At 32.6% G+C, this 14,549-nt stretch overlaps 1 protein-coding gene across 1 annotated transcript; it reads right to left on the bottom strand.

Moving 5' to 3' along the window:
* Positions 1–919: 919 nt before the first annotated feature.
* Positions 920–14,242, bottom strand: LOC140446051 (chromobox protein homolog 3-like). Its single transcript, XM_072538565.1, has 3 exons — positions 14,084–14,242; positions 8,587–8,953; positions 920–1,221 (listed from the first exon to the last, which is right to left on the bottom strand). Exons 2-3 carry the CDS (start codon positions 8,945–8,947, stop codon positions 1,064–1,066), a joined length of 519 nt encoding a protein of 172 aa, XP_072394666.1. The 5' UTR covers positions 8,948–8,953; positions 14,084–14,242; the 3' UTR covers positions 920–1,063.
* Between the last annotated feature and the right edge of the window lie 307 nt (positions 14,243–14,549).

Genomic DNA, 14,549 nt, shown 5'->3' with positions numbered 1-14,549 from the left:
TTGTTGCTACAATTACTAATAATAAATAAAATAATGATAATTTTTCAGTATATTTAATTTTTTTTATTTTTCAAAAATCTAACAGCAACAAATTTATAGTTACTTGTTACTTCTACTCAATTGTAAATACAGTCCTGAATAGCCTGTGTTGATACATTGCGTGAACCGTATTTATACGCCATAGTACTTCATCGACTGACTGCGGCAACCGTGTTGATCAGCACGGGCATGAAACAGCCGTACCAGAAACCATACTACTTTTATAACTAGCCGCAGTGAAAAGGTTAAACATTTTCCAAAGTTTTCGTATGGTTAGTTCTGCTGGTAAATGTGGAATGTTTTGGAACGACAGTAATGATTTTCACAGCACTTCAGAGACTCCACAAAATTCAAACTTACCTATTTAGTTCTAAAAATTTCGCGTTTGGGTGCTGATTTAACTTTTCTCCGAGATTTGTTAACTTCGGATAGTTTAATATATTCTCTATAAGGCATTTTTCTTGTTACCATAATACTTATTGTTAAACATGAAAAACTAGACAATTACGTTGCAATCGCATAGGTTATTACAACGTAAACAACATTGTATTTTACTCTCAAATCGCAAGTTAGTCTGACATGCCCGTTAGCCACGTGGTACATTCAATGCTATTCTTATTGGTTGAGGTGCACATGTCGGTGTTTGCACCGAAGTCGGCTGTAGACATGTCGCGTTTTGCATCTACAGCTGTTTTGTATGCTGAATATTTCATGTAAGATTTGGACTTTTATATTGAAACTATACAGCAACTGGTAGCCCTTTAGATTACGAGTAGAATGACGTATAAATCTTAAAATCGTAAAACATGTCACTTGTCGGGTTTTGCATTTAGACGCCTGAAATATAAAACATATAATTGCATTTTAAAAAACAAAAAGGTTAACTTATTCACTTCTTTATTTTATTTTTACAGAATGTTAAAAACCATTATTCAATAAGTATAAACTATTAATGTTCGCGATTAGAATTACAACTTGTCACGATTTGATGAATTAATCCTAAAATTTAGTCTAAATATTACATCTACTCGCCTTTTGAATCTTCTAGCGAGGGCGCGTGCCATTTAAGCCTTTCTTCGTAAAATTTTATGACAACCTGCGGACACCTTACATTAGCCTGTTTAGCGGGTACAAGATCTGCTTCATCGGTTCCATTCCATTTGATTAGGAACATTAATTGTCCTAAAAATGTTAAAAACAAAATATATTAATACTGACAATAAGGTAATAATAAATAGAACAATTTGAAACTAAAAAAACTCGACCAAATAAGGGAGAATAATAAAATTTTAAATCTTCCTTCTTGATTTTAAGCAAGTTGTATATTATCTTCATACCCCTGCCCTCTACTTGCTTAGGTCAGCAGTCCTTCTCCTTCTGATGTAATATGTAATAATTAACTCTTCCTTCTTATATTCTGCCTCCTTATTATCATTGAACTTGGTTGTATGTATTATGCAGTAATTTCGCTTTTTTCTCTGTTTAGGTATCTTTTCAGCTAATCTACAATTATATTAATTCCTTTTGTTTGTCTTTTGGTCTTTAATGTTTCAGATCTAGTTTCTGCATTATATGTCAAAATTGGTCTCGTAGTTGTCTTTTAGATTCTTAATTTGGTATCAATACTATTTTTTTTTTTATTTCGTCAAATTGTAGGTACAGTTTTGCTGTCAATTGACATTCTGTCATTGTTGCTGCTATTATTGCTCGTTCTCATACTTCCACCTCAACATCACCAAACCTGACGACAATTCCCCTTGTTCTTCATGGGCCATCTCCTCTAAGAAGGTCGGTGATCATCACAAAAATACGTATCTTGATGTTACTGCTCTTAATAGTTCAATGGAGCCACATCTAAACCACACACTCAAATTACTCAACCGATACATCCTCTCTGGATAACAGAAGATATCTTAAAATTGATGGAACGACATCGAAAAAATTGAGGATGTGATATCTAGGCACGACTTTTTTTAACGTCCACAAAAAAAGTAAAAGATATAAGCAACATATTTAAAAAACGAGTTTCCTCTGTACTAGTTGACAATAATAACAAAATTATTGTAAATGAGAACGAAATAAGAAGAGAATGGCAACTGTATATATCAGAGTTGTTTTGCACAGTTTGACAGAAATAATATTACCGAATCCTACCAAAATTGACGGCCCAAAAATTATAAAATCAGAGGTAGAACACGCTTCAAAAAATGCTAAAATTAGGATAGCTTGTGGTCCAGATGATACACCAACTGAGTTGCTGAAGCTAATAGATGAAGATAACATAAAAATGCTAGTAAAACTTTTTAATGTAATATATAACACTGGAGTGATTTTCTGGTTCTAGGCCATCTTTGTTACAATACCTAAAAAACAAAATCCTAGAAAATGCTTAGAATATCGACTAATTAGCCTAATGAGCCACACTCTTACGATTTCTCAAAGAATACTCCACAACAGAATTAGACTCAAATGCGAAGGTCTCGAAGATAGGCAATTTGGTTTTAGAAATGCTATGGGAACTAGGGAGGCACTTTTTGAAGATGTATTTGCATACTTCGTGGACTTCGAAAGGGCATTCGATAAAGTAAAGCATGTAAAATTAATGCAGAAGCTAAAAAATATAGGAATAGATGGTAAAGATATTCGGATCATTAAAAACCTGTACTGGAATCAAACTGCTATCGTAAAAATTGGAGACAGTTTCACCGACGAAATCTCCATACCACGAGGAATCAGACAAGGTTGCATTTTGTCCCCAACATTGTTCAATGTTTAGTAGGACCAGCTATTTAAAAAGACACTTGAGATGGAATCAAAATCAACGGGGAACTACTTGTAATTAGATACGCAGAAGATACAGTAATTCTGTCAGAAAATATTGAAGGTTTCCAAATTCTGGTTAATCGCGTTCACGAAGTAGGAGAGGAAATGGGCATTAAAATAAATTCAAACAAAACCAAATTTTTAGTGGTAACCCACATCCAGATGCAGAGTTTCAATTAAATGAAGTCCAAGTTGAAAAAGTTCACAAAATTATATATTTGGGAACTGTCATAACGGACCAGTAGGATCCAGACATAGAAATAAAACGAAGAATAGCAATTACTAAAACTACGTTTATGAAAATGAAGGCATTTCTTTGCAATAATCATCTGTTTAGAACCAAGACAAATAATGGTTAAGTGCTATATTTGGTCTCTATTTGTGTATGAAGCAAAAGTGTGAACACTATAAGTATCAAGTATGAACAGAATTGAAGTATTGGAAATGTGGATTCATAGACGGATGCTGAAGATACCTTGGACAACAAGAAAAACTCATGAGGGAGTACTAAGGAGGGTCAAGCAAGATACAGAATGGCTAAAGACTGGTAAACACAAGAAATGTCTTATCTAGTGAGGGGAAATCGGCATAGAATACAACAACTGATCCTTAAAGGCAAAATAGAAGGCCGTATGGGAGTAGGAAGAAAACAGGTTTTTTGGTTAAAAACATTCGTGAATGAACTCAGACATCAAATACAAGACAATTATTCCATGTGGCAGAAGATCAAGAAGCCTTCGTAAGCCCTTCGTTGTCCAAGTTTTTCTTTTTAAGTAATTGGATAAGTCGACTGTGTCTAACTATATCAAAAGCTTTGTTGTAATCGAATAAGCACAGGTATACTGATTGATTGACATCCATGCATCTTTGTATGAATATGTTTGTGGCAAATAGCGATTCTCTAGCTACTGCACTAAGTTATTGTATCATTCTTCGAATGAGGGTGGCTAATAAATATTGTTTCAGCAGTTCCTAGCTTCCTAAAACGTACTTTGCGGTTGTTGAATTGAACATTTTCCCGTCTGCTAATGCCCGTTACCATTGTGTCCCAAACAATATGGTATAATTTGTACTGATGTACCTCTATATTTCCTATTTCAATAATTACCTATAGCGAGATTGTAATTATTCGAGTCCCAAATTTATAACCCTTCTGTCTCCATAGCTGTTTGTTTACACAATCATCTCCGAGTATAACATTAATTGGTAACTCGCGATAGTCATCTAAAGACTGTCCTTGCAGTAAATTTGGTACCTTAATGGGTATGCCACAACAGTGAATTTTGTAAGGCCATATCTCAGAACAAAAACGGATGTAAGTGAATTTTCCTGCTTCAGTTAGTACAGTTTATTTGAACAACTCAGTGTTTTTGTTATTTAATCAATTACCCAAAAATGCGAATTATAAAAATCCACATCAAAGAAAATGTTTGGAAGGAGATCGCCCAAAAAGTGAATAAAATCTTTTGATCAATGTTTTATAAGAGCCTTCTTCCAGTATAGTTAAGAGTGTCATCGAATGCCATAGTCTGTGGACTAGTACGCATTTCGATGCGCATCGCCCCGCCTCGAATTTTCCCATTGGCTCTTGACCTGGAAATCCCTATTTATCGCTCGAACAGCGCATATAAATATTGGCGATTTTCAGGTCAGCCAGGTCAGTCCCTCACGGGCTCTCCGAGAGCTTAGTGGTCTCGGGGCTCTGCTTCCTGCATTTATTTTCCATACTCTGTGGCTGAGAATTGTTTCAACTTAACTTGGTGTTTTTATTTCGACGAAGAAATTGTCATGTAAGAAATATCTTGCCTTTTTCAAGGCAAGACACCGAAGATAAATATTTTCCAAGTCCATAACCCGAAAATGGACTTAAGTAGAGGAGCTCTCGACAGTATATTCGAAGCCCTCTACAGAGCACCCGGAGACACCGACCGAAGGTGGTTAGACCCTTATTTGTTCCCCCCGAGGTGACAAGAGCGTAGGCGCAAAATTTCGGGCCAAAGCTTTTTAAATGCATTCATTTTTTTCGAATCCTGAGAAAACTAATAAATATTTTTGAAAAATTTAAACGCAGAATGAAAGATAACATTATGACCGAGGGCCGAAAGTCCCTTAGAATAAACAAAAAGTTTTTTTTGAATGAGATATTTGAAATTAAAAATCACACTTAATTTTTTCTTCTTTTTCACCCCTGTAACTTATTAAAATAAACATTATAGAAGTTTTCAGGGACTTTCGGCCCTTGGTAATAATGCAATCTTTCATTCTCAGGATTTGAAAAAAATGAATGAATTTAAAAAGCATTGGCCCGAAATTTTGCGCCTACGCTCTTAAGTAAAATGGTTGTGTAGGATTTTTCCGAACGCAATAATATAATAACAAATCGTAGTCATCTTCTTGCAGTAAAATGACTTTGGAATCAATATGACAGCAACTGCTGTTCGACTGCAACTGCAGACTGCCGTTTGGAGTCATTGTCGGAATCGTATCTTAAGAAAAATTTATTTAAAAATGCCTTTATAAAAGGTATAACCATCATTCAAACAATCGATAGTTCCGAAAACGTTCTGTGCTGTAGCCCGATAGGGTTTTTAATATTTATACCTTTTATAAAGGAATTTTAGGAATAAAGGAGACACTCGGGACACAGCAAAACAAAATTAGTAACAAAATATGGTGGAACGAAGAAATCGAATATATGGTAAAACAGAAAAAAGAACAGCATATAAAATGGCTAAATACAAAAAATACTGAAGACCATCAAGCTTACAAAGAAGCCGATAGACAACTACGAAAAATGATAAAACAAGAAAAGAATAAAACATGGGATCAGAAATGTCAAGAAATCAATACATACATCGGAGGGAAGCAATGTACAGAGGTATGGAATTTTATACAATCAGTAAAAAATACAGGAAAAGACAAAGCACACATACACACCATAAAACCAAGACAATGGAAAGATCACTATGAAAGCTTGCTGACAGAGACAAGACAAGAATAGCTAGCGAACTCCCCAACACAGTCAGTACATATACAAGGAGAGGAAGCGAGGGTAGACATCGAAACAGTAAGGAAGGCTGTAATGACCCTAAAGAATGGTAAATCCGCTGGACCTGAGGGAATCTATGCTGAAATGCTTAAGAATGGAACTCATAAACTATTTGAAATATTAACTTATGTGATCAATCAGTGTCTAAATGGACACCCAGTACCAGAACAATGGAGAACGGCATACATGTCCTCAATACACAAAAAGGGGGACAAAAGGAATTGTAATAATTATAGAGGCATATCGGTAACCAGCACCCTGAGCAGACTGTATGGACGAATTTTGAGAAATATGATCGAGGAAGAATATAAGCACAATGAAGAGGAAGAACAAAGCGGGTTCCGTGCAGGAAGATCGTGCACCGATAACGTATTTTGTCTTAAACAAATAATAGAAAAAAGATCGGCTAAGAATCTAGAAACTCATATTACTTTTGTAGACCTGCAAAAAGCATATGACAACATCCCCTTAACAAAACTGTGGACAACGTTGAAAAGATCTAACATCAACCACACATTGATAAATGCTGTACAAGAACTATATAGAGACTCTAAGGCACAGATAAAAACAGGAAAATATCCAACGGAAGAATTCCTGGTTACAAAAGGCTTGCGACAGGGATGCTGTATCTCACCAACCTTATTCAAGATATATGTTGCAGCGGCATTGGAAAGATGGAAAAGAAAGGTACATAGGATGGGTATAGAGCTTAACAATGAATGTATATATACACTCCAGTTTGCTGATGACCAGGTAGTGCTAGCGACCGACAGGGAAGACATGCAGTACATGCTAAGAAAACTGATAGAAGAATATCACGACTGGGGAATGAATGTCAATACAACAAAAACCAAATATCTTTGTATTGGAAACGAGTCAGATAACATAGACCTCGAAAACGGACAACATATTTCCTGCTGTCAGAGCTATGACTACTTGGGTGTTGCCTTTGACAATACAGGAACTGATACACGGGAAATAGAAAAATGAATCACTCAAGCAAAGAAAGTCTTAGGATGTCTCAATGGTATACTGTGGAGTAAAGAGATAACGAAAGGAAGGAAATTTAATATATATGAGACCATGATTAAAACTACTCTTCTTTATGGCGCTGAAACATGGAGAATTAGTGAAAAGAACAAAAAGTGAATAGAAGCAGTAGAGATGGATGCAATGAGAAGATCTTTAGGTATTTCCAGACGAGACCGAATCAGAAATGATGTAATAAAACAACGTATGGGAATAGAAGGAAATATAACTCAAGATATAGAGAAGAAACAATTAAGGTGGTATGGGCATGTTCAACGGATGCCAGCAACAAGACTCCCCAAAAAAGTAATAGAATGGCAACCGATAGGTCGACGGAAAAGAGGAAGACCCAGATTAGAATGGCAACACGGCGTAAACAAGTCCATGGGCGAAAGAAATTTAACAACAAACAACTGCGAAGATAGGAAGAGATGGTGTTTAGGTATCGGACAACGTCGAAAGACGTTCTAAACCGATGTGTATATAAAGGAATTTTTAATTTAATTTTTTGTGATACATACAGCCAGCTACAGGAATATAGTTTCCTTGTGTATCTTAAGAGTTTTTCTGGATTGTGCTAATTTAATAATATTTTTCATCCCTTCAGATGAATCAAATAACATGTTTAAACAAGTGTAATATTCTTTTTCCTGCTTACACTGTTACACTACATAAGTTGTTCCGGAATTATAAAATTACAGCATTTTGCAACTTGCAGTTGAAGAAAATAATGAAATTTTCAAAGAAATGTAGTGAAATTAAGGTTGAATTACTAAAATGAATAAATTTTTAAAATATTAAGGCTACAGATTTAGCAGTCACTTTGTGAATGACAATAGAGTGTGGAGAAGATGATAAAACTTCGAACTTGAATATACCAGGAACCAGATATGGTAAAATATATTAAGATAGGTCGTCTGAGTTAGATAGGTCATGTAAAGCGGATGGAACAAGATGAATCAGCTAAAAAAAACGCTCTTTGATATAACCATTGGTCAGAGAAGAATAGGAAAATCCAGAACAAGGTTCCTTGATAGCATCGATGAGGGCATGAGAAATATGGGAATATATTCTTAGCGGAGGAAGGCCATTGATAGGGACAACTGTAGAGAAATTGTTGAGTAGGCATGGTTTTAAAGCCAGAATGATTATGTATCACTTAACGTGTGTATATCTTTTCAAAACAAATGTTCTCTTGATACTCAAGAACCCATCTGGTCCACTTAATTGATCAGGCAGTGTTTAACTACAGTGTATAACTATTTGTTATGATCTCATTGATTTATTTTACTGTAATAGGACATGATAAACTTTTTTTTCTATTCATATCAGATCACTTTCTTTTCTTTTCTGTTTTTAACATGTCTCTCTTATATTGGTAAACTTTACTGCAGAGGACCCTTTTGGATATTATTCAACACAGCTTTGGTTTGCCGTACATTCTAACCATCTGAGCTTTTAAGGTTTTAGTTGAGTAAAACCAGTACCTTTCTTGGAGAAACAATGAAAATTTAAATCATGAAGGAATTGGAAATATGCTAATATGACAGAAATTGAAAAGCTTGTTGACTACAATAAGCCATAACTACTGCATTTTTACAAAATAGTCATTTGATATAATAATACAAAATAATAAATAGTATTACCCGGACTATCAGTAGCACCAATTATCTTTTCTGGTTCTAATCCTCTATCAAATCCTAATGATTTTTTGTCGTCAGTTTTTTTCTTCACTGCTCTTTGTTCTGTTAGAGTGCTCGGTCTGCGTTTTCTCTCATTTTCTTTATCTTTCTTAGCCTTCTCCTTTTCAAAAGCTTCAATGAGTCCAGGACAATCTAAATTACCTTCTGGTTCCCAGGTGTTGTCTTTTTCTTCATACCCAATCCATTTTAAGAAATACTCTTTAATGCCATGATCATTAATACGACTATCAAGAATTTTTTCAACAACATATTCTTCAGGTGCTGCAGGTTCTTCTTCGGGAACAGGACTGTTTCTTTTACTCATGATTACCTAAAACATAGCACACTTTATTGTTTAACAAATACTTTATTATCTGAATTTCATCATAATGAATAGCCATAGCACAATGTTTTTAATGTGCCATTCTTAGCCACAGGGACAGTAATATTAATTAAAAAGCTAATTAAATTATGTTTATTTTTATTTAGTATTTAGTATAGAATAGCATACTAAACTGAATAATTACTAAGTATATTTAAAATGTCATTAATAACATAAATAAATAAATCGCTACTTCAATACAAAAGGGTCACAAATCAAAAAATCGAAAATAGCGTTTATTCAAAAAATCTAACGTTAAGTAGGTATATTTTCATATACCACTGAAACCCCCACATATTTTACGTTGTTTAATATCGAAGTGACACTAGCGCCCTTTTTGCATTTTATATTTGAGAGAACAAATATGGACAAAACCGCCAATTTGTTAGTTGCGTCCTGACAGTCGAAATGAACGCACGTTTCTTTTTTGTTAAAAAGCCAAATTTCAAAAACCCTAGTCGTTGTTATCGTTTTCGAGTTGTGTACACATTCTGAGATGTGCAATGAAATACATTTTATACAAAATATTCGCATATATATTTTTATTTCTTAATCAAAAAGGATGTATTACGGAATATGTTCATTTTGCTTATGATATTCTCGGAGCTGCTATATTATTTAAAATGAAAAATGGCCATATATTGGGATGCAACTGTTTTGCATTTTTTATGACAGTTAAATGTTTATTATAAAGTAAAATGCAGTTTTTTTCATTTTCTTGTATTCATTGTGATAATATACCATCTTATTTTAATATAATTCACAAGTTTGAATATCATATTACACAACATGTTTATTTCCAATTTTAATTGATAGCGTACCGCCTACCGCATTTTGTTTTGACTTTTATTTGGACATTGTCTGAATATATATTTTGCTACTCCGCAAATTAGTTCATAATAGAAATAGCAAACCATTTTACTTGAATCATTTACTTGAATGCAGCGACTCTGCATCTACTTCGTCTTCAAGCTGCTCGTCTTCGTTTTCAAGCAGCTCCAGGGCTGATTTCTCTTCAGACGACTGTGTTAAGGTTCCCGACTTTAAAACAAAGGACGATTCACTAAAGAGTGACACTGATTCTGATGAAAATAATGTTAATTTAAGGCAGTTAACCAAGACCCTTCAAAACATTCATATTCTAATTTCTAATAACAAAATCAAAAAAATTGTACATCCTAATAAATTGACTGTAGAATGTACCTTTGTTCTTGATCTTTGATAAAGATCCAGTCTATATCGATAGATGTTCAGCCACCCAATGTTGATATACTGCCTACCAACACTGAGGTCTTTAACATTATCTTATCAAGTAGTGTCAGTACATCTGAAAATAAAAACAATGAAAAAAAAGGTCGCAAAAGTTATTAAGAAATAGTGGTAAGGCATATACATCCTTGTCAAAATCTAAGAGGAAGATTGAAGAAAAATAAATGGGACTGGTTTGTGCTGATAAGTGCAAGTTACAATGTTTTACAAAACAGTGAGTTTTGGAAAACTGCCGATTTAAAATACAAAGACAATTTATTTACTCCAATATGACGGCAATTGTACTAAAGTATCGTTATATGATTCATTCTTTTTACAATTCAAAGAAATGTGTCCAGAGCTTTGAAGTCTTCTCCAATTTATGTGCCTGATCAACATTAATAAAAACTGCAAAGAAAAAAGGGCCATCTTATTCAGTGAAAGAACTGATCCATGAAAGTTTCTTTGATCTCAAACAACTTGCTAGTGGAAACTACACAACTAATGAAGATGGAGATAGGTTGAAATGGTGTGAAATAAAGATAATTCACATTGAAAAACAAAAAAAATTAATACATTTTCATAAAAGATTTCTTATCAAGATGAAGCGTTCAAATCTGTGATGACATTAAACAAAAGGCAACAAAATTCTAGTAATTCTGATATTACACCAAAGAGACTATATTCTCAGAAGATGAAAATTGCACAACCAAAGAAACAGGGTATCCTTAACCTGATAAACAAATATATCATACCAAAGTATTATGAAGGATTTTTTTCCAATCTTTAAGACTGATATTCAAGTATAAGTATAGATATAGACTTTTAATTTAAGATATAGACTTTTATTATATTTCCGAAACCCATACTTATTTAGTTTTAGACTTATCTTTTGTTATTTTTATAGCCCGACATTGTCCTTTTTTTGTAATAATTGTACTAATATCTACATAAATTAATGACAAAAACATTGATTAAAATGTTTGTTTCTTTGGTATATGTCCTTTTATTTTAAATACTTACCATGACATTACAAATATTTTTTATACAAAAGAGACACATCTGCTAATATAACTTTCAGGAAAATACATTTAAATTTACCTTTCTAACAATATTTAACTTGCATATAAATGATATAAAATAAAAGGGAAATGAACCAAAAATAAAAGTCAAAACTTTGCATACCTCCCTTGTAAAAACGGTGATTTTGATTTGTGGCTCTTTTGTATTGAAGTAACGAAATGTCATTTAAAACATACGAACAGTTTTTGCAATCTCAGTTCTCAGTGCTTAACTTATTGTTGTTATAGGATATATTTAATTTAGTATCGGTTGTTTGTGTTCAATTGCTTTGTCTGTGTGTCTTTTAATTAAAAAAAAAAATATATAAAAAAAATAAAAAACTTAACTTTTTTTTCATTTTTGTTTTAATGACACTAATTTATTGCCAAAAACATGTTTTTGAAAATATTTTTCTCATTAGAATTACCAGTTAAATATGGATTAAGAGCGTAGGCGCAAAATTTCAGGCCAATGCTTTTTAAATGCATTCTTTTTTTTTCGAATCCTGAGAAAACTAATAAATATTTATGAATGAAAAAATACATTATTACCGAGGGCCGAAAGTCTCTGAAAACTTCTATGTTTATTTTAGTAAGTTACAGGGGTGAAAAAAAGAGAAAGTTTAGTGTGATTTTGAATTTCAAATATCTCATTCAAAAAAACTTTTTGTTTATTCTAAGGGACTTTCGGCAATCGGTAATAATGTAGTCTTTCCTTCTGTGTTTAAATTTTTCAAAAATATTTGTTAGTTTTCTCAGGATTCGAAAAAAATTAATGCATTTAAAAATCATAGGCCCGAAATTTTGCGCTTACGCTCTTAATATATGCATCAGATCTCCAAACCATCAACAATGCAACAAAAGCATCTCAGGTATTTCAAAATCACCTGCTTAAACTAGGGAGCCGACTTAAACTGTGGCAAGTTCAAGTCAGTAGAGATGTGTAGTTCACCATCGAAATAGTTCTAATGAACGATTCTTTCAACTGAACTAATTGAACTAGTTCATTAATTTTCATAGAACTAGTTCACTGCGAACGATTTGCATTATAAATTGTGTCTCAACTTTTAAAGAAGAAAATAATGAATGAATGAGATCATATATTTATTATTTTGAGAATGGGATGGACTTGACTAGTTTAAAAAAAGAAGTGTCGATTAGCCTCAGATAACAGATCATAATTCTTATGAATGTGACAATAACATAAACAGTCTTATCTTAATATTATAATGGTTTGGATCTTATGCCCATGCATTGGCTTGAACGTTGACATGCTGTGTTGTTTCTCGTATTGTAATTTTAAAATAACAATTTTAAGTTGTGGTTAAAATGATTGATGCATCTACATAAAATATAATTTTATGTAAAAGTGAGAATGAATATGTGTTATTTAATGTTCCTAGAAAATTCACTGATTTTTTTTGTAAGTTTCTTTTAGAAATAACCTAATATAGATACCTATGAGTTCAAATATACGTAAATATAAAAATAAATCATATGTGAACCATATTTATATTTAAAACGGTTAATAAAAAACAAATCTTAATAATTTTTTGCAAATAAAAAAAATGTTATTTGCAAAACATTTGAGAAATAAATTTAAAACATTTAAACCTAAACATACGATCGAAAGAAATAGTTCCGAATCCGAAATACTTGTACGGTAGTGAAAGAGTGAAAGACTGACTGAAAACCGAAGAAAACTCGCGGTCGGCGCCGAGCTTGTGTGATGATAAGACGAGACATCTGGCAACCAGTTATGTTAGGGTTGGATTTCGATTTCGGTCCTACAAATAGTTCTTTCGCGAACTAGTTCACTGATCTAGTTCATTTTTGTGAAATAGTTCGTCTAAAAGAACTAATAAGTACACCTCTACAAGTCTGGTGACACACCACCAGATTAGATAAACAAGACTCCACTGGGAGGTAATAACATGGTTAAATAATTGGAAATTTGTTTTGGATACTAAACTTAACTGGGGTACCTCCATTTGGAAGAAACATCTTTAACTCAGCGTAATCTAAGGGAATATGTATTGCTATATGATTCAAAATAGAGATATCCAGTTTTATTTTATAACTAACAAGTAAACTGCAATGTAAATTTAAAAAAAAATTATCAAAATTTTAATATGCCTAATGTGATCTAACATGTGTAACTTGTTTCTTGATTCTCATGAACGGAAAGTACTTGTTCATATGATAAGATTGCTGAAATTTTCCGATATACTATATACTAGTTATATACATCTAAAACGGTATGCAATCCATGTACTAATATGTATTCATTTGTTTAGAATCTCATTTGTGCTCTATTATATCACTATTACACTATTTTGCTACATATTAAGATTTGCTTGTGAGTAGTAATATTAAGACATTCTAGTAAACCTTATAAATATATTATAAACTCTACTTAGAGTACCTGCTTACTGTTTAGTACCTCGAGCTTTTGATATAGCTCTAAATTTGTCTTGTTGAATTCAGAATTATGAGTTACAAATTAAGTATGTACAGTGAGGATAAATATGTATCAAAATAAAACATTAACAATAAGTAGTTATTTTCTAAAATAAAGTACATTTTTTAACCTGAGTTAAGAACATTTGCTAGACATTGTTAATATGTGTACATATTTACATGTTAACAGCAAGTTGTGTGATCATAAACAATTGTATGGAAGAAAATAAAACAGTAGTTGTAAATGTTATATACTTAGTCCTATTTTAGGTTAAAAACCAATTTGCCGCAAAATATATTATTTACATACCTTATTATTTCTATTTAGAGATACTAAGCTTGAACAAAAACACTCTATAATATAATAAAACGTATTTCCTAATAGACGCCACTATTTTTTGTATTTTGGATTGACAATGAACAAGATTTGCAGAAGCAAACACTACCAATCACAAGGACCAAACAATATGTCAATTTTTTAGCTGTTGCCGGTTGAATAGGAAGTTGATGGCTGTATAATTAGGCATATTTTAGAATGTATTACTTTAATATTATTTACATCATTTATTTTAATATCGTTAATGAATTCATATAATAAATTTATTTTACAATAAAATAATTTAAACGTTTGCCCAAAAAGGCATGTAAGAAATAAATAACCAAAATTGTATATACAGTCTGTCCCAAACCCTTCTTTCAGTGCGTCACTAATATTGACATAATATAGGATTTTAAGAATGTTAGTTAAATTTGACAGTTGCAGGATCGTAATCCCT

Source organism: Diabrotica undecimpunctata, chromosome 7 (assembly GCF_040954645.1).
Source record: "Diabrotica undecimpunctata isolate CICGRU chromosome 7, icDiaUnde3, whole genome shotgun sequence".
Classification (NCBI taxonomy): domain Eukaryota; kingdom Metazoa; phylum Arthropoda; class Insecta; order Coleoptera; family Chrysomelidae; genus Diabrotica; species Diabrotica undecimpunctata.
The sequence above is the reverse complement of the archived record's forward strand: the minus strand, read 5'-3'. Positions and strand labels throughout refer to the sequence as shown.

Excerpts from the sequence above, each read along its gene's own strand:
- LOC140446051 (XM_072538565.1), bottom strand. The coding sequence starts at position 8,947 with ATGAGTAAAAGAAACAGTCCTGTTCCCGAAGAAGAACCTGCAGCACCT. Across the intron at positions 1,222-8,586 it reads TGGTGCTACTGATAGTCCGG|GACAATTAATGTTCCTAATC; the intron begins GTAATACTATTT and ends TAACATTTTTAG.